Source organism: Vulpes vulpes, chromosome 13, assembly GCF_048418805.1.
Source record: "Vulpes vulpes isolate BD-2025 chromosome 13, VulVul3, whole genome shotgun sequence".
Taxonomy (NCBI): Eukaryota; Metazoa; Chordata; class Mammalia; order Carnivora; family Canidae; genus Vulpes; species Vulpes vulpes.
The window spans coordinates 148,039,757-148,060,146 of NC_132792.1; the positions used below are offsets into that span (position 1 = coordinate 148,039,757).

The window sequence follows — 20,390 nt, forward strand, 5'->3', positions numbered from 1 at the left end:
AAACTGATCTTAGTAGGTCTATGAAAAAAGACATTACGGGCAGCCTGGGTGGCTCAGCGGTTTAGTGCCACCTTCAGCCCAGGGCATGATCCTGGAAACCTGGGATCGAGTCCCACATTGGGCTCCCTGCATGGAGCCTGCTTCTCCCTCTGCCTGGGTCTCTGCCTCTCTCTCTCTCTGTGTCTTTCATGAATAAATAAATAAAATCTTAAAACAAAAAAAAAAAAAAAGAAAATAGACATTATTCCTATTTTTCAAGATAATGAGGGTCCAAAGGTGAAATAGCTAACCCAACGTGGGCATTCAGCAAGTAGGTAGCAGAATCACAATTCACATGTCGTGATGTACAAATTTCATCTTTATCATACAAGAACGTCCTTCCTTGTGTTATTGTGACAGTTATTCAGGAGGATATACCACATAGAGCAGAAATCATCTACGTGTTTGGATAATCTAATAGTAATAATAAAACATAAGTAAAGGTGCTCTTGACTCTGGTCTGTTGATACAGTTCCAAGGACAGCCCATTTATGCCACTTTGTTCCAAAGAAATACTGGGGAGAACCCAGCACCATTCTTCAAAACGAGGTTTTGGGAGGGAGCGCCCCCACAAAGAGGGTTTCTCAACCAACTGTGTGACAAAGTAATTGGTTTCACTTAAAATGCACGATAATGAAATAAGGAGTGTGTACTTGGTCGGTGCAAAGAAAGGTCTTCCCTGTCATCCGGCATAATACATCTACGTGCTCCTCAGGCAGATACTGGGCGAGTGCAAGCTGGATCATGTCCACTGGGAACTGGGTGATAGAATATTATAGCTCTCACAAACTACCTAAAAGCTCTGCCTGGCTCTGGGGCATATTTTCCTGAGTGTATGCTCATTTGGGCAACTGCCTGGTCATATGTGTTCTTAACATACATCTTCCTGAGCCAGGCTGCCTTCAGAGCAGAGAGGGAGAAAAGCTAAACCAGGTACTGGTAGTGCCATACCAGGTACTGGTATGAGCAACGTTAGACGAGGTGGGGCAGTGGCAGGAGAGGAGCTGTTTCCACTATCCAGACACCTGCCTCAGTTTCTGCCATAGCTAGAGAGAGATGTAAACTCTCTGTAAGCCTAATGGTTGCAACTCAAACTAAAATTTGCTGAGCTGGTACGTACAATGTGTGTGTGTGAGTGGGGGGGGGGGTGCGCTTGGGTGAGTAAGGAGGACACAGAGAGAGATTTTCTGAGTGTTTGACTATTGCTGACTGAGACATTCAGCCAGAGAGAAACTTCATATGGGATATCTATTTTCACCGTAGGAACATACAAGGTGTTTGGAATAATCTCTGTTCCTACAGAAGACACAGCCATAATAAACCTTTCATTTGCAATGCAATCCGATCTGAATTGTCCAGGAGGTTTGGGGAAAAGACTGCAAAAAGAAGAAAACAAAACTCCTCTCAGAGAAAGACTAATGAAGGTCACTGGAAGCAATAAACTGAAATAACCCAAAAGGAATGGAACTCAGACAGTGAAGGGTGAATTGCTCCTAACCTCTCACAGGGTCTCCACCTCAGCAGCTCATGCCCATCTGGGCCTGGGGAAGGACCCAGCAGCTCCCATTCAATTGGTCTGTGCTGGGATTTTTCGAAGACTCCCCAGGAGAGTCTAAGGAGCTTGCAGAAGGCAGAACCACCAGCCTCGGCCTATGGCAATCCTTTCGGGGGGAGTGTCGTTTGGGGTGCAGAATTTGCTGACTACTGTTGAAAAACTCTGCAATGCAGATTGCTTGCAAGGTAACTCATCTTAAGAATGAATGGCACATTCTGGATGTATGAGGTTATCGAGCTATCTTGATGATGAATGTTAAGGAGAGAATAAAGTGGCTGACACTGTATTTTCTAACAATGACAAGAAAGCGTTTCAGGAGCCAGGTACAAGTTTTGACAAAGAAGAAAGCTGAGGCTTTTTATTTTTCCCACCTCCTCCTGATTCCTGCTTCCCAATCTAGGGTGAATATGAGGAGTTACTTCCCCGCCTCTCTAGCTCAAATCCTTGCCTCCTCCTGGTGCCTGCAGTGCTGTGATCCTAGGCAAACGCATTAAGCCTTTTCCTCCACCGTAAAGACACGATTCCTACCTCATAGGTTCGTTACGAAAATTAAATGAGAAAATACAAGCCAAGTGTGCTCCTGTCAGGCTTTTCATTAGCCTCCACTCTTGTTTTTGTTTTCTTTGTTTTCTTTCTTTTGTTTTCTTTCTTTCTTTTCTTTCTTTTCTTTCTTTCTTTTTTTTTTTTTTTAAAGTGGTATCAACTCCTGAACTAACCACTGTATGAGTCCCATCGCATTCAGGCTCCTATTTGCAGATTTACGCTGCTAAAGTCTTTGTTTTATGGGCAAATATCTACCCTGCTGTGAATGGAAGGGCTCTTTGAACTTAAGGAACAATTCCAGCCACAAAGGGAGGAGAGAGATGCTACAGAAAGGTGCAACTATTTGATTATCAGCGACTGGAGCAGCAAGCAGAAGACACGCTCCCGTCATTTTCTACCGGAGGAGACACACGCAGGGATTAATTTTCTTGCTCTTCAAATTCGGAGGCCGTGAAGATCAACAAGTCGGACATGTAATTAACAACTCCGGCTAGTTAATGCCTTGCCGCAGGTGCTGTGGGTCTGGATGAAAAGCATTTGATCCTATAAGCTCCCCCACTTTCTGCTACTGAAATGAATGCTTAGTGGGTTTCACCATGAAAGAAAGGGATACTGGCAATGGAGGGGGTTTGCAATAACAATTACTTTTAACTAACGGTGACAGAAGAAGTGACAAGTAGGCTCTGTTGAACAGAGGCAGCCCCAGCCAAATGAAAAAGAGAAAAGGAAAAAAGCCCAGCGGCGCAATGTAACTTCACCGTGGGTTGAAATAAGACAATCAGAAACAAAGTTAGCCTCCCACCCAGAGAGAGTGGTTACACTAGCAAATTTTTGTTTGAGAGAAATAAAAATTGGAGGAACTGTAGCAGAACCCTATTATAACCCTGGTCAGGGGACAAGGATAATACTAAGGCTATGGGGTTTTTTGTGTGTAATAGTGAAAAATGCTCCGCACATCACTTTAATCCACAATGTAACCGTGAAACGGACCCACGTGCAGCGGGGGGCTTCTTCCCAGAGCCCTGCTGAACCTTCCCCTTCGCACCGGGCTTTGTTCTGAGGCTTGTTAAAAGTTAGAGCCTGGGGCCTCTTGGGGAAACGGGAGATATTTAGGGCAGTAAGGTGGCAACTAATAGGTTTTCCCAACTGTTGGAATAGGAGCCACGATTTACAAGGAGGGCACGGGGCTTGGTGGTCAGGCCAATAAATGGTTGGCCCTGCTATAAAATGTCACAGGGCATGAGGGGGTGATGTAGGTCAAAGGGCAGAAATGTTCAGCTCTAAGTTCTGGGGCTCTCCAGTCACTGTCTCATAGTACGGTACCGTGTACTTGAACCTTGCCGCGAGCAGATCTCAAGCATTCTCACCACACACACAAGTAAGTAGGGGAGGTGATGGGTTAATTATCCTGACCTTAGGAATCACTCCACAAGGTATATCAGATGGTCATGTTGTATACTTTAAATATATACAACTGTACTTGTCAATGATTCCTCAATAAAGCTAACAAAACCTTGTAAACATGACTCCACGCATCCCTGATTCACTAAAAGTCAGCCCAGGCAATGAAAAAAAAAAAAAAAAAAAGACACTGATTTAGGATCTGTTGTTAATGCAGGCTCTGGTGGAGATGAAATCTGCCTTTGTCTTATAAATTAAATTCTTTAAAGATTTATTTATTTATTTATTTATTTATTTAATTTATTTATTTGAGACACGGGGAGAGAGAGAGAGAGAGGCAGAGACAGAGGCAGAGGGAGAAGCAGGCCCCATGCAGGGAGCCCAACCTGGGACTCGATCCTGGGTCTCCAGGATCAGGCCCTGGGCTGAAGGCAGCGCTAAACCGCTGAGCCACCCGGGGTGCCCTGCCTTTGTCTTAGAAAGAAAAAAAAATTATGAAGCTTATGGACAGAGGAGAGAAATATTCAGCCAAAGGAACAGTGAACATGAAATTGCACTCTGCAGCCACTGGATGATGCCTCCGTGCCAACCTCACCTTGCAGGCCCTGTAAAATCCCCAACAGTTAAACCTGCTCCAAGAAGGCATGTACGTACTTTCAAAACTCAACACTTTCATTTGGAAACGTTTTCTATCTTAGCTTCCGTGTGAGATCCGAATGACACTTCCTTGCTACTTCATACTTGTACTTCTCTGACGCCCACTGACTGGGAAATCAAAAGGAAGGAAAGGACTAACGTCTTTCTTTTTCATTTGCTCTCTCATAAAGGAACTGACAATAAATAACATCCACCGTTTCCTCCAGTGGTTCAATAAATGACAGATGCTATTGTTAGTTCTTTATAATGAATTCCAGTAATATTGGATTCCCTGATGACCTAACTTCTGCAACACCCAGGTGAGGAAATATCAAGGAAAGGGACAAAACCCAAGCCATAGAGATGTAGCTATTTAAAAACTTAAGCTGTGCCTAACAATACTGCTCACGTCAACACTCGGGCCACAGAGTAAGAAAGAAACATGTACAAATACCTTCAGAACCTATTGCTAAATGTCAGTTCCAGAACAGAGGTCAGGCCCTCTGCAGCCAAACAGGAGAAAGAACACCTTGTCCAACAAACAGGTGACCTGCTCTGAATCCTGCTTATGAGAAAATGCGCCTTTTAAAACTGCTTACAGAAGAATTTTAACAGGTGACCTTCTCTCATGCCTTTGGTTTTATCTTCCTATAGACAATAAAAAAATTGAAATGCCAGTTTGTTGAGGTGAATGACTCCATTGTGGACTATACCTTGAGAACTCATTATCAGCTACTGTTTCAACAGATTTAAGACATTTTTCTAAAAAAAAAAAAAAGATATTTTTCTTTCAATCCTTATTGTTCCATTTGTATTTTTGAATTACAAAGACCAATTTTTTTTTTTTTTTTATGATAGGCACACAGTGAGAGAGAGAGGCAGAGACACAGGCAGAGGGAGAAGCAGGCTCCATGCACCGGGAGCCCGACATGGGATTCGATCCCGGGTCTCCAGGATCGCGCCCTGGGCCAAAGGCAGGCACCAAACCGCTGCGCCACCCAGGGATCCCAAAGACCATTTTTTGTACAATAAAACTTTATACATGAAGCAGGAAAGAAATATGTTAATCTACCTTAGCCAAGTAAGTTATATTCAAAAAGTATTATTTTTCTTTGTATAAAATATGATACCAGGCTCTGGAGGAATTATATTTTTATAAAAGTTGAGCTATTTGGGGACATGAGCCCTTACCTTCATGCAAACGGTGATAAACATAAATATTAGGGAAAGATTCAGCATCCAAATGGCCTAAATGACACAGAATTGAGAGCAGGGAGCTACTCCTAGGACTGAACTCTTTAGGGACACAGAAGTTTGGACAACTTACAGAGAAAGCTGTCTTACTCATCTTTGAATCCCCAGGGTTAGAACACAGTGCCTGGAATAGCAAGAGTGCTCAAAAAATGTAAACAGTAAACTAACTGTAAAATAAATATAAAATAGTAATGAAATAAAATGAAGAGATTTGTGGGCTGAAGTATATAAGAGGAGCTTCATTAAAAAAAGTTGCAGTTTGAGCTGGATCTCCCTGGAGAATGGACAGACGTAGGGAGGCACAAGAGAGGGAAGGGAATAATGCAGAGAAAAGCACTCGCGATTACAAATGGGCAAAAGGATGAATGAAGACTGACCCAGCACCTTCATGGGATACTGGAAAGACCACCCAGGTTGTGTTTAGGGTGTAAGTGAGAGAGCAGGGTGGGATGATGCTGGTTAGTGTGGGAAGGGCACTTGGTATGGAGGACTGGAACACTCAAGATTTTGTCCTGAAGAAAACACAGCTCAGTGAAGGGTTCTGTGAGTATTTATATGGATTCATTTCTAAGAATGGGCAGAGTATGCAGATAGGGGAAGGGACCTGTCCAAAGAACCACTAGTAAAATAAGCTGCAGAAATGAGACTATTCATTTAATGATTATTCACTAAGGTAACCGAGAGATAGGTCTCAGGCTAAGAGCTGGGGTGACACAGATGAATGAGATTCCTGTATTCTGGACCAAGTGCGCCCAAGGAAGTATTTTTACATGGTGCTACGGGAGCAAAGACAAAGGAGCTCCTCCAGCCTGCAGAAACCAGGACAGGACAGACCTCTACCCGGAGAGTTAGCCAGGCAAAGAGGGACAGCAGGGGAGACTCAGCATGACACGTGTGTTTGCATGTGCCCGTGTGTGTGTGTGTGTGTGTGTGTGTGTGTGTGATTGCAGGAGTGAAACTAACCCTGCAGAGCAAGCAGGCCTCAAACATCACTCCTGGTGCCTAGCCCTGGGGGCTCCCCAGCAGGCAGCCTTGACTCTACAGTGGAGTTCCATCAGGGCCATTCTCTGAAGATACATAGAGAAGGTGGAGGTGAGCTTCTTGTCCTGCTCGGAGTCTAGAAAATACTTAGTAATTGGGTGTTTTGAAAGGCCTGAATGTGTGTGGAAATGAATTAAATATTGAGGGAAATAAGGAGATTGTTTCTAAATTCTACATCTGAGAACCTGCAAGTTTTTAAGGTAAAAAAAAAAAAACCTTAAAGTTTTCCTTCAAGTGATATTTAGAAATATTTACTCAGGTGTTGTAAGTAGACTACCTTTCATTAACTTCCAAAAACGGGCACCTGGGTGGCTGAGTGGCTGAGTGGCTGAGCGGCTGCCTTCGGCTCAGGTCATGATCCTGGGGTCCTGGGATCCAGTCCTGCACCAGGCTCCCCACAGAGAGCCTGCTTCTTCCTCTGCCTATGTCTGCCTCTCTCTGTCTCTCATGAATAAATAAATAAAATCTTAAAAAAAAAAAAAAAAAAAAGCCTACCCAAAGCTCTTGAAACACAATGTGAGGCTGTTACAATTTCATTAGACCTCAGGATTTGATCAAAGCTCGCCCTTGGTCTGCAGAAGTCAGGCACTAGGGTGCGTGGTTAGCTGAACTGTCTTTGTGACATACATGGATTATCAGGTTCCAACTAAATAAAAGAAAGAAGAAAATACTCAACCCCCAGACCTTACTGCCCTCAACAACAACAACAAAAATATCTGCCGAAACCTCACAAAGTTCAAGGCACCGTGGCTAAAAAAAAGATGAAAAAACCCTGCCTAGAATATAAGCTCCGCGGTGGTAGGGACTTTTGTTCCTTTTTCTTCACAGTTGTTCCCCAGGGACTTAGAACCCAGCGAGTGCTCTGTAGATATAAATATTTGTTGAATACATTAAAAATAGAATCCCTGATCTCAAGGAGTTTACCATCTGCTCATAATTAAATGTCTCTTACTGTTGAGGTTTGAAGGCCATGGGAGGCTATCGCTGTGAACAGATTTGTGCAACCGAGGGATGAGAGCTTTTTCAGGTGGGGCGCACAGGCAAGCGTTTCCTATATAAACATCACCGCGGCGAGGGAAGTCAACAAAGTGTGAGCCCAGGACCTGCATCCCTGAAGAGTCTTTCCTGGTACTCAGAGATTAGAGAGAAAGGGCTCCTTCTGTCCAAGGTCTTTTTCTTTTGCTACAAATTGCAATATAATTCCTTTCGAGTGCCAGGATATAAAATCCTTGAGATTTGTATTTGGCTTCCCTGAAAACCTGTATCATGATGGTCAGCCAGATTTTCTCTCTACCTCCCTCTCCCAGGATACGCCTATGCCCTGGTGTGAAATTCGCTTCTCTGCTGAGTTGCCTTGATTTCCCCACTTCTCTGCGGGGGGGGGGGGGGGGGGGGCACTCACCTGGGCGCTGACACCCCTGGGGAATCACAGTGCACTTGCTGATGCGCGCCAGTGTCCGCTATCATAGCAAGCACTCGTTTGGGATTCCAGGGACCATCACCTCGCCAAAGGTAAGCGTGTCCAAATTCTAGACCCCCTTCCCATGAAAGTGAATCGAATCTGTTTTAATAACGGGCACGCGATGTTTCTACCAAGTCATCTGAAACCCTCCGCTTAGTGAACAAGAGTCCCCAGATTTTATGTTAATGAACTGGCACAACGAGCTCTGTGCTATTTTTAGACTTTTGACTGAAGAAGACTCTGAGACACAGCTGGATTTTGCAGCGAACGCGGGGACTAGAAAGAGAAGTTGTTTCCTGAACCCTCAAGACTCTTTGGTATTATTTTCCCACTAAATTGCATAATTCTGACCTTCAGAGAAGTCTGGAAGAGATCGGATTTCCTTCTGTTCTATTGTGCTGGTGTGAACGCCTTTGCAATTGAAAAGGAGGCCTCTGAGGGTGGTAGGAAGAGAGTCAGCAGAAGTTACACAGAGTGAGGTGCGTGGCTCCGGGACTGGTGAGAGCGCCCGTGCTAATGAGGCCAAGGTCACGGGTTCAATCCCTGAAAAGGCAGTGACTTCAGTCAATTCGCTCGCTGCCAGAGCACTGCACCCCTAAACTACCACAGATGTGCTAGGAATCCCAAGATGCGAGGTGGGGGATGTGGGTGGGAAAGGGGCGGCTGACAGTGAGGCTGACAATGTAAGTCCCCTGGAAGGGGATAGAAACCTCTAAGTCCCAGAACTGGACACTCTCTGGAGGGAAGGGGCCAGCACGGGGGGGGGGGCCTCGCCCCGGGGACAGCTACAGAAAACCAAGGAGCTGCCAGGCTGACCAGAAGAGGGCTCAAAGTCTGAATCCGGTCAAGAAGGACCATGGTGCCCTGTCGTAGGTCTAGTTCCCTGGTGATGATGGTGACACACATATTCAGAGACTTGGAGATACACCCAGAGAGGGGCTGTCTGTGAGAGGAGCAGGAAATGGGAATGGGGAGTCAATCACAGAGGGGAAACTCTCCTAAATCGAACTGGCCTGACATGGAGCAGACGAAGCATGCCTGAAAGTGAGAAATAGGGTTACTCACTCTACATCTGAGGGCCCCCCCCCCAAAAAAAGTGTGGATGTGGGTGTGGGGATAGGGAGTGACCTTAGTTATTAATGACTCCAACAATATACAGGACATTTATAATTATTGATTGCCTTCTCGGGAAACAAAGTGGCATAAAATTGTAATTATTTCCTATTTTCCTTGTACTGACAAGAAAAAGAAAAGCGATATTAAGGCAAAAGAGGTAAGTCAAAAGCACCAAAACAAAGTAGATGAGGCACATGGCTGGCTCAGGTGGTAGAAGGTGTGACTCTTGATCTCAGAGCTGTGGGTTCCAGCCCCATGCTGGCTGTAGAGCTTACTTAAAAATAAAATCTTAAACACACACACACACCCCAAAATAAAGGAGAAACCTTCTTTGCCATGTAAGTTAAAACAGGCAACTCTTCTGCCTGAGTTCTCACCAACTTGGAGTTCTCCTGAACACCAGCTGCTGCCAAACTATAGCTTTGAGACCTGGATTTTTCCAAAGAAATTTAAGATATGTCTTAGTACTTCTTAGAGAACCTTCTGACTGATAGTGAGTGACCTGCTTGTCCTACAGGAATACCACCCAGGGCTCTCTGCTCCTCCCCGTTCGACAGACAGCTGCATCTTCTGGTGCAGGGCCAGCCGCGTCCCCAAGACACGATGGTGAAGGTTGGAGTGAACGGATTTGGCCATATTGGGCGCCTGGTCACCAGGGCTGCTTTTAACTCTGGCAAAGCTGATATTGTCGCCATCAATGACCCCTTCATTGACCTCAGCTACACGGTGTACATGTTCCAGTATGATTCTACCCACGGCAAATTCCACGGCACGGTCAAGGCTGAGAACAGGAAACTTGTCATCAATGGGAAGTCCGTCTCCAACTTCCAGGAGTGAGATCCCACCAACATCAAATGGGTTGATGCTGGTGCTGAGTATGTTGTGGAGTCCACTGGGGTCTTCACCACCATGGAGAAGGGTGGGGCTCACTTGAAGGGCAGAGCCAAGAGGGTCATCATCTTGGCTCCTTCTGCTGATGCCCCTGTGTTTGTGATGGGCGTGAACCACGAGAAGTATGACAACTCCCTCAAGATTGTCAGCAATGCCTCCTGCACCACCAACTGCTTGGCTCCTCTGGCCAAAGTCATCCATGACCACTTTGGCATCGTGGAGGGCCTCATGACCACAGTCCATGCCATCGCTGCCACCCAGAAGACCGTGGACGGCCCCTCTGGGAAGCTGTGGTGTGACGGCCGAAGGGCTGCCCAGAACATCATCCCTGCTCCACTGGCGCCGCCAAGGCTGTGGGCAAGGTCATCCCTGAGCTGAATGGGAAGCTCACTGGCATGGCCTTCCGTGTCCCCACCCCCAGCGTGTCAGTTGTGGATCTGACCTGCCGCCTGGATAAAGCTGCCAAATATGACGACATCAAGAAGGTGGTGAAGCAGGCATCAGAGGGCCCCCTCAAGGGCATCCTGGGCTACACTGAGGACCAGGTTATCTCCTGTGACTTCAATAGTGACACCCACTCTTCCATCTTCAACACCAAGGCTGGCATTGCCCTCAATGACCACTTCGTCAAGCTCATTTCCTGGTATGACAATGAATTCGGCTACAGCAACGGGGCGGTGGACCTCATGGTCCCCATGGCCTCCAAGGAGTAAGAGTCTCCTGGACCACCAGCCCCAGCAAGAACAAGAGGAAGAGAGAGGCCCTCAGCTGCTGGGGAGTCCCTGCTGCAACTTAATCCTCCAACACACTGAGAATCTTTTGACCTCCAATTAACATCCCAGACCCCGAGGAAGGGGAGGGGCTTGGAGAGCCCTACTTTGTCATGTACCATCAATAAAGTATACTGTACCCCCCCCAAAAAAGAAATACCATCCAGGAGCCTCCTATTATAGCTGTACCACAAATTTTACTTCCAAACCTGGCCAACTGAACTTTGCACAAAGTTCTGAAGAACAACTACGTTGAAGAAAAAGCAGAGGTTCTACTCTGATGCTGTCCTAGCAGAGGGCAGAGAAACAAACTCTTTACACGTAGGTAAAAGGACTTGGGTAAAAATCTCATCTTGGTTCTAGCACAATATTTTTAAATATTCCAAACCCACAAAAGGACCAAAACCTTGTGTTCTTTGTACATTTTATTATGTAATACTTGGGGCAGCCCGGGTGGCTCAGCAGTTTAGTGCCGCCTTCAGCCCAGGGCCTGATCCTGGAGACTTGGGATCGAGTCCCACTTTGGGCTCTCTGCATGGAGCCTGCTTCCTCCTCTGCCTGTGTCTCTGTCCCTCTCTCTCTCTCTCTCTCTGTATCTCATGAATAAATAAATAAAATCTTAAAAAAAATTATATAATAATTGGAATATACAAAAAATATACATAGCTCTTGAGCAAATTCCAAGGCACTGTAATGAAGACATCTCTGAACTCCTTCCTAGTAGCCTAAGATACAGATCGAAAATAGCTCAATCCATGTATTTGTTCAACTTTTAGAAATAGTAGTTTGTTGTGTTAACGACCAGGGGAAGAGGATGCAAAAGAAAAGAGGTAACAAAAATAGCATTCACTCCAGGAGAAATCAGAGTTCAGTGAAATGAGTCCCAGTGTCCAGGGGTGAACAACACAGTAGCTTCAGGCCAAAAGGGGTAGGGGAAGGTAGGGGAACCCACACTCAGGAATAGAAAGACATGGCTCAGGCCGTGAAGGGCACAGAGACTGGCCCTTTAGCACACACAATAAACATCTGACCAAAAACATGTGAGATTCAAGGAAACCACTTCATCTCTCCGACAGTTTTTTCCTACGTGCAATGGGGTAAAGTTCCCTCTACACGAGCCATCCTCAGGAGGATCAAAAGAAGAATGTATCTGGAAATGCTTTATGAGCTGCAAAGAGCAACATGATTTTAAGGAATGTCATTTTATGGGATCTTCAGATATTTCTGATGGAGAGGATTTTGTGCAATTGCTTTTGGGAAGGAAAAGTATTAGATGGTGGTTTTAACTCACCAGGGTTTGAATTTCACTTCAGCATATCCTGCTGCTGTTCTGTCTCTTTCATGTCAAATCATTTCCAACCATACAGCTTGGTCCCAGAGCCCCTATAAGCTGTAACAAGAGTTATGTTCCCTGCATATGAAAAATACGTGTGTCATGGCGCTTGCCACATCTAAAGTATTAAAAGACTGTTCTTGGCCACATCTGAATCATGCAAAAATTAAAGAGCAGACAGGAGCAGTGACAGGCTTGCTGTGCACAAAATTCTGTTTGCCTCCATTTCTTTTCTCAAATATTTGCTTAGTTTCCAGGCAAAAGACTATTAATGCTTCTAAGCATTTGGGAGCCAGAAAAGCTTTAAAAAAAAAAAAAAGTTTACTTATGTAGGTTCATTATATCATATCCATTAGGTTTTTAAAAAACAGTGAAATCCGTCAATATTCTGGGGGACCTGGGGACTGAGAACTGCTGCTTTTAGCTCTGGGTAAATGTGCCATCTGAAGGATGACTCTACTGATCAACAATTTCCAGTATTTCCTTCCTAGTACCTACCCCCCAACCCCACCATGATAAAAATGTCCCTGACACTGCAATATTTTATCACCTTCTGTAACATTTAGTACAAGCCAGACTGCCAGGCGGACTGTGACAGCTTACTCTATGTTTAGGGCCTTACTAAGTACTTGACTTCTAATGCCTTGTAATTCAAAGCTCTGGAGGCAGGTATTCATGTGAACAATGTAAACATAAAGGAACCCAGTTGTTCAAAGACATTAAGTAATTTTGCTTAAAGACAAAACATCAGGAAGGAAGGAAGCCAGAACTCAAACCAAGTCAATCTGGCAGCAGAGTCTCTGCTTTGCCCTCTCTGAATAAATGAAAACTTGAAATATTCTAATATTGAAAGTGACAATATAATCTCATTACCTGATATACTGACGGCTGAATTTTGTTTTATTTAATATCACTTTTTAGAGAAAATCTGTTGTCTGTACATCGTAATCTTACTGCCCATTTTTAAGAAAAAATACTTGTGAAAAGGAGCGCTATTAGAGCATGTGTCTAATTTTTCATTCAGGAAGCAAGATAATTTGAGAACGTCTGAAGTCATTCCTCCCCTTAGAGACTCAACAATTCTCAAAGAATGTTCTGGGAATAAACAGAAATCACACCAGCCCTTGGGGATGACTCCCCTGCTCTGAGGGGCAGTATCAGGTGGTCAGCCCGAGGGTTCTTTCGGAGAACCTTAAGGCTTCTTGAGAAAACAGTTCATGACTCTTAGGAGCCAAGAGTTCATGGCTCTTAATATTAATTAAAATCAACTAAATATTACTTTGACAGTCTGGTAAAACAATGGGTTAGACAGGATGAATAGTACTACAGAGTAAATCTGTGAGACATCTTTACAACTGCTGAAACAGGACATCTCGACCATACTGTTTTGCTCATGCAAGCATTTTAATTTTTAAAACCACTCTGAGCCAGGCATGACATAAATTTCCTGAAATTGGGTTCTAACAGCTCTTTTGCAAGGAGGCTAAGTGGGCCTTCGTACTTTTCCCCCATACTCGGAATGAACAAGCAAAAAAGGCAATATTCTGGCCCTTAAATGACCCACGACCAAGAAAATAAAACATCAAGAGGAGACATCTTCCCAACTGAGGAACTGCACACAGAATGAATATTCAGATGGAACGCTGGGTTACAGCAGATTTTTCCTTTTTTGAGACCAAAAACAAAGTGTTAAAATATGTTGAGTACTAAGTATGAAATATAACATAAAAGTATCTGCCACAGAAAGGTAGCTAATGGCCAAAAAGTAAGTGTGTGTGTTTGTCTGTGTGCATGTGTGTATGTGTGTGTGTACACAAAATGTATCTAAGAGGTGTGACAGGGACAGCTCCCAATTGGAAAGCATTTATATTTTTAGGAGTTGCCTCCTAGAAGCTGAGGCAACATAAATATCCTCCCAAGGATATTGGGAGATATCCAAACTGAGAAAATGTGTACAAATTTAAAATCCCCAGAAACAAACTTTTGTCTGAATTGTGTCAACGATAAGAATTCCCATTCCACTGTGACCTGAGAAACTTCGCTTTTTCAATTTATAGAATAAACTTATTACTGCAGAAATCACCTATTTCCCCTCAAAATAAGTTAAACCCAGATTACAATTACTATGACAATGAGACCCTCCAGTGGCTCACTTATCTTAAGCAATATTGTTTATGATAAACTTCAAGCACAAGAAAGGATAAGAAATAGTTTGGGGTTTTTTTCCCCCCTGTGGGAGAAGGGCAGGGGGGTAGGGAAGTAGCAGATTTTACCCTCTATGCTTTAATATTTGAGAATTCTCCTCCTACTCCCTTGAAGGTCCAGGAGACATATATGTGTTCTAATGCAGCTGGACAGACTGGTTTGTTCTTAGACATAATCAAATAGTTGACAGAGAAAATGGTGCTACATCTATGAGAACAACCTAACCGCGAAGCCTAAACTAATCGAATTTAACAGAAATCATAGAGTGGTGTACAAGGATATTTCCAGTTTCATAGGTTATCATGGTGTCATTATTTCTGGTGTGTTATTTTAGCTGATTTCAAATGACTCCTTGGGGAGAGAGAAGAAATGAACCGTGGGTCTTAAGAGAAGTTCACCCAAGCCAAACAGAGAAAAGTGGCGTGGATGGGGACAGATGCAGTGGTACCGCCCCAATGCACGTGGCAGCCCTGGTGACGGGTCTAAGACAACAGTCAGCTACAATAACAAATGTTATTGAGAAAAAGGAAAAACAAAGCACACCCTGTCCCATAGGGCAGGGTGATTTGTGGAGCGGCATCTGACCGCACACTAAAGTTGTAAGGTTGGGGGCGTGTAGAGTAGATACAGTCAGGACGCTCACTGCTAAAGGGAAGCATCTCTCAGCTCCGCTTCTCCCCTCTGAACCCAGAGGGATTTGATCTCTAATTCGCTGGAGGAGCGCACTGGTAACTGCCATCTGAGTACCTACTATGTGCCTGGCGCTGTGATCTTCTCCCACGGGATGGACTCCAGGAATCACCAGGACTCCCGATGGAGGGGAGCACCTTCCGTGCTGGGTGACCCCGCTTTGCTCCTGCCACTCCAGACACCCACACTGCTTCAGACTCCGAGCCACAGCGAGGCTCAGAAGATCAAGGGACCAGTCACAGCAGCCTTTTTAACTTTGGGAAAACCCAATGCTCACTTCACTCAAACGTTGCAAAGTGGTGCCATGACCCTTTAGCTCTTGACTCACCAATTCAAAGAGCCACATCACATACAGCCCTTAAGCTGCCCACGGCATGATTCTGCGTCTAGTGCCTTTCCAGGTCCCCCCAAGCGGAAGACAGTTCTGGCAGGGAGTCTGGGCAAGATTACTATAATATTTAGCCTTTGTCCCTTCTTTCGCTATGTCTTATCATAGAATAAGGCACACGTGTCTGGGAAACTGGGTCCTTTGGTGTATGGTGGACTTGAGACCTGTCCTCAAAGGGTCCCTGTGGGACCTCAGGTCAGTGTAATCTGACCCAAGAAGCTCCATTTCCAAGATGAAGAAACTGAGATTCAAAGAAAGTAAAGCACGGTCCACTCTTCAGAGGGTGGCGGTAGGTTGGGTACAAACCTAATTCAACGCCATGCTTCGGGTCTCTGGAAGTTTCCTGGGCACCCAAACCAGCAGGACATGGGCAGAGCTGGAGAGAACAGACTCCATTCCCTTAACCATTGGTGTGAGGATACAGGTACCCAACCACACTGCCCAGCCGGGCCCGTAAAATGGAGAGAAGTGTGTCGGGACTCGGGATCTCGAATGTGCCTTTGGGGTCTGAAACCATCATGCAGCTTGCGGATACAATTATGTGTGGGTGCCTATGAATAGAGACCTATGTGAGTATACGTAGGTATATTTTTATACACGACACGCTACTATTAAATACCATTTCCGACCACACATTTTGCCTAATTGCCCCGGAGGCCACGTTTTCAAAAGAAGCATCCCCAAGCGAGGTCAGGTGCGTCCCCCCATCACCGCAGCCCTTCAGCATCCCGGGGTGCGCGGTCAGTAGCCCTCCGGCTTCTCTCCAAACAGCAGCGCAGAGTGAGGAGGAAGAGGAGGAGCCGAGTACTTTACACGAAATGTTAACAGTCATGAAGTTCCCAGAAGGAGGTGGCCGGGCCGGGCCGGGCCGGGCTGGGGCTGGGGGTGGGGCTGGGGGGTGGGCTGAGCTGGGGGTGGGCTTGGGTGAGCTCGGGGTGAGCCTGGGGGTGGGCTGGGGTGGGCCGGGCTGCGGTGGGGGGGTAGGGGGTGCAGGACGGAGCACGCGGCAGGAAGCCCAGGTGGAGGGTGCAGGCTGCGGCTGCTCCAACCTGGGGCCGGGCCGCCCATGCACCAAGCGGGCAGCCGGGACGCGCCTGGCTCGGCGCCCCCGTCTGCGGCCAGGACCCTGCGCTCCCGGGTGAGCCCATCCGGCGCAAGCAAGTGGGAGAGCGCAGGCCGCGCGGCGGGCCCTCGGCCGCTCTGTCCCCACGCACGTGGCGCGGCCCGCGCGGGGCACAGCGCGCCTCCCGCCCGCCCGGGGGCGGCCTCGGCCCGGGCGGCCGGCGCTAGGACCCCGCGCGCCGCGCACCTCCCCCGCCGCGGCGCCCGCCCGCCCGCCCGCCCCGCCCCCGCCGCCCCCGCCGCCCCCGCCCTACCTGGCGAAGCAGAACTCGCAGTGGTTGCCCCGCTCGTTGACCGTGAGCACGTAGGCGTAGGCCGGGCAGGAGAAGAGCAGGTCCCCCACGTGGAAGGGCTGCAGGGCCCGCAGCCCCCGGCCCTTGCCCGGGCTGCAGAAGCGCTCCAGGCCGCCGTCGCCCGCCGCCCTCATGCCGGCAGCGGGGCGGGACCGGCGGGACCGGAGCCCCGAGCGGAGGCGCCCCGCGAGCTGTTATTGGAGAAGCGTCACCCAGAGCCGCGGGGAGGGAGGCCGCCGCTCCCCGGAAGGGACGCCGGCCCCGCCCGGCCCTCGCGCGCCCCCGGGGGCGGAGGGGGAGGGGAGGGAGGAAGGGGGAGGGCAGGGGGAGGGGAACCCGCCCGGCGCCCCGCCCCCCGCCCCTCGGCCGCCCGCCCCGGGCGCTTGGGGCGTCCCCGCGGGAGGGCGGACGCGGCCCCTGGTCCGTGGGCGGGCGGCGGGGATGCAGGGCCTGGGGGGGGAGGGGGCAGACGGGCCGCCTGGGCCCCGTGTCTGCACCTTGTGTGCCCTGCCCTCGTCCGAGGCCCTACGCGGGGTCCCCCCGGGGCGGCCGAGGCCCTAGACGGGGTCACCCTGGAGCACCCGAGACCCTACACGGGGGCCCCCCCGGGGCGGCCGAGGCCCTACACGGGGTCACCCTGGAGCACCCGAGACCCTACACAGGGCTGCCCGGGAAAGGCCGAGGCCCTAGACGGGGTCCCCCCGGGGCGCCCGGGAGAGGCCGAGGCCCTACATGGGGTCCCCCCGGGGCGCCCAGGAGAGGCCTCACAGTGTGGGATGCGCTGAGGGTTCAAGGGCGCCTTCCCAAGGTCAAAGGCTTGGAAGCCTCCTGAGGCTGCAGACCTTCCAGGGGTCTCCGGAGTGTTCAGATGGGAACCTTTGTCCCTCTCGTGGAAATTAATTACATGGACAGGAGAGGAAAAGGCAGGTCAGCCTGGAGCACTGAGTCTCTGCTCTCAAGAGACTTCCTCTTCGCAGAGAAAACGGGAGAGGATCTGGCCTTCAAAGAACTTAAACCCGTCCAGGGTTCCAAGTGCCATCGTGCGGCCAGAACCCTGGGCTGGAATTTGCAGTGGTCTTGATCCCTTGGACCCCTCCCTGTCATCTCAGGAAAGCTCATTTGGTTGCAAGTCACCCAGGATTTGGAAGGAACATGTGTAGCTCCTAGAATACGTAAGCCCAGAAGCCCATACACATGCATGCTGTTGGTGTCACTCCTCTGAGAAAGTAGGGTGTGATATCTGTGTTGCTACAAAGGATGGCAGTTAAGGACTGGAGCTGACATGTGTGCAGGAGAAACTCTTAAAAATGTGAGGGGAGACTTTAGCAGACAACACTTAATAACTAAAAACCCAAGTTTGATCTCAAATTAGGTTACAGGTGTAAGTTCAGGACTAGTTTAGCAAAGGGAAAGATGAATACAATTTGGAGGATGTGTCGTAAGAAGAGTAGAATTTTTTGACGCCTCGATACAATCCCTAAAATGAAAAAGCCTGTAGCCTATTCCTGTCAAGAAAAATATAGCATGGATACTATTTCATTTATGGTTTTGAAGAAGCAGTCACTGATTCCAGTCGCTGGGATAAGAAGACGGGACAAAATGTAGGCCAGAGTCTTTGCATTTGACGCATTCACAAGCCAATGATAATTACCGTCGGTTAGTACAATGGGCCAATTGTGCAAAGCACACCAAACAGTGTCTCATGTATTCTGTGACTGCAGCAGCTCAGTGAGTTAGGCATTAAGTCCCCCCTTTTCCAAAATTCAGAAACTAAGACTCAGAAACCCTTACAAGGCCTCAGTAAGTTGCAGAATTTGGTTTCAAATTCAAGTCCATCTGAGTGGGATATCCACGATCTTAACCCAGATGTCCCTCTGCATATGAACCCAGCTCCCTGAGGAGTGCCCATACTCCTTGAGAGGTGGCTTGTGCAAAGTATTCCGAGAATACAGGCAATGAGTGACAAACTCAGCCTGAAGAATGGCCAGGGCCTGGGCCACATTCAAGGAACATTTGAGCCTAAAAGGATGGGCGAAACTTGCCCAGGAAAGGAGTGGAGAAGAGTTTCCTGGGCAGAGAGAACTGCACACAAAGAGGGACTTAAAAGAACTGAGTGTGTGGGGATGCCCTATGTGTGATTCGGAGCAGAGCAGAGTTCTCAAGAAAGTAGGAGGTGAGGCAGGAACACGGGAAGGATATGGTCTGGAGAGGTGAGCTTTGTCGCAAATGTGGTATGGCAACTACTGGAAAACGTTGAAGCAGCGGGGTGCCGTGATCAGTCCAGCGTTTAGACTGAGTTCTACTGGCAGCTTTGCAGATAAACTGTGAGAGGAGAGGCCTGAACACAGGCCCACCCCTTAAGAGAGCATCTGCAGTATTTTTTTTATTTTTTATTCATGGGAGACACACAGAGAGGCAGAGACACAGGCAGAGAGAGAAGGAGGCTCCATGCAGGGAGCCCGATGCTCGACTTCGATCCTGAAACTCAGAGATCATGCCCTAAACCAAAGGTAGATGCTCAACCGCTGAGCCACCCAGATGTCCCACGTCTGTAGTATTTTAAATGAAGGAGGAGAAGAGTCAGAATCAAGGCAGTAGCATTAAGGAGAGGGGCAAAGGTGTGGGGGGGAATGCCAGTGTCTAGCTTGGTATATGGCAAATGGCAAGCAGACAACAGAAGGTGTTGGCTTTCTGGCTCTGGCCTGATCAATCTTGATCCTGATCAAGATAGGAACCATAAATATCCTAGAATTTGGGGAATGAGAGAGGCATCTTCTCACTAATGAGGAAGATGAGGCCCTGTGAAATTAAATAGCGTAGGCAGAGCTAGCATGAGGTTCCACAACATATTCATTCAACATTTAAATATTTATTGCATGGTTACTGTGTTCCAGCGGCAGTGAGAAGGACTGGTGACATAATGATACCAGAAACTGGCTTGTTCTGTGCCCTCAGAGTTTTGTACCATCTGGTGGAAGAAGATGATGTTAATCAGGTAATGAAACAAATATAGTCAGTGATGTTAAGTGCTAAGCCACTGCCGAGGGGTTTTGACCTAATCTGGAAAAGCGTTTCAGAGAGAGTACTGCTTGAGCTACAGTCCAAAGGATGAATAGAACTTAATCAAGAGGAGAGGGGAAGGGACAGGCATTCTCAGCAGAGGGAACAGCATGTGCAAAGTTCCATTGGTAGGAGGAAATCTGACCTAGGAAAGACAGAGTGACTGGGGCAGAGCTAGAGGGAGAGTGTTATTTGAGATGACTTTAGGAGGTAAGTTGGTCTTGTTGGCCAGTCTACGCTGATCAATAAAAGCTCTGGAAGCTTCCAGACTATTGTGTTAAATGAGCTTTATGCCAGTCACATGATTTAAATCAATTCTGACAGTTATGTTTTATTACAGGTGGGCGTTCTATGTAAATAAAAGAACGTTTTTTCAAACTTTGGATGTTTCTGCCTATGCCTATGTAGGCAAAATCTTGGATACGTTTTTGGGCAATACAGTTGGGTTTTTTTTGGTTTTTGTTGTTTTGTTTTTTTGTTTTTAACATGCTGATTCTGTGGGGATCTAACCAGCACAAAGATGAAAGACTGGCATAAAAGTAAGTAAATATGTATACTACAGTAAACAATTCACTGTTTTAAGGATTAACT

At 47.4% G+C, this 20,390-nt stretch overlaps 1 protein-coding gene and 1 pseudogene across 1 annotated transcript in view; one reads left to right on the forward strand and one right to left on the reverse strand.

The window, feature by feature from the left end:
- Positions 1-17,029, reverse strand: part of SMYD2 (SET and MYND domain containing 2) — a 49,042-nt gene extending 32,013 nt beyond the window's left edge. Inside the window, exon 1 of the mRNA XM_026001113.2 lies at positions 16,701-17,029. Within this exon, the coding sequence (XP_025856898.1) occupies positions 16,701-16,873 (173 nt within the window). The 5' untranslated portion in view covers positions 16,874-17,029. The remainder of the gene's footprint in view (positions 1-16,700) is intronic.
- On the forward strand, positions 9,636-10,730 carry LOC140595001 (glyceraldehyde-3-phosphate dehydrogenase pseudogene; annotated as a pseudogene).
- Positions 17,030-20,390: the final 3,361 nt, after the last annotated feature.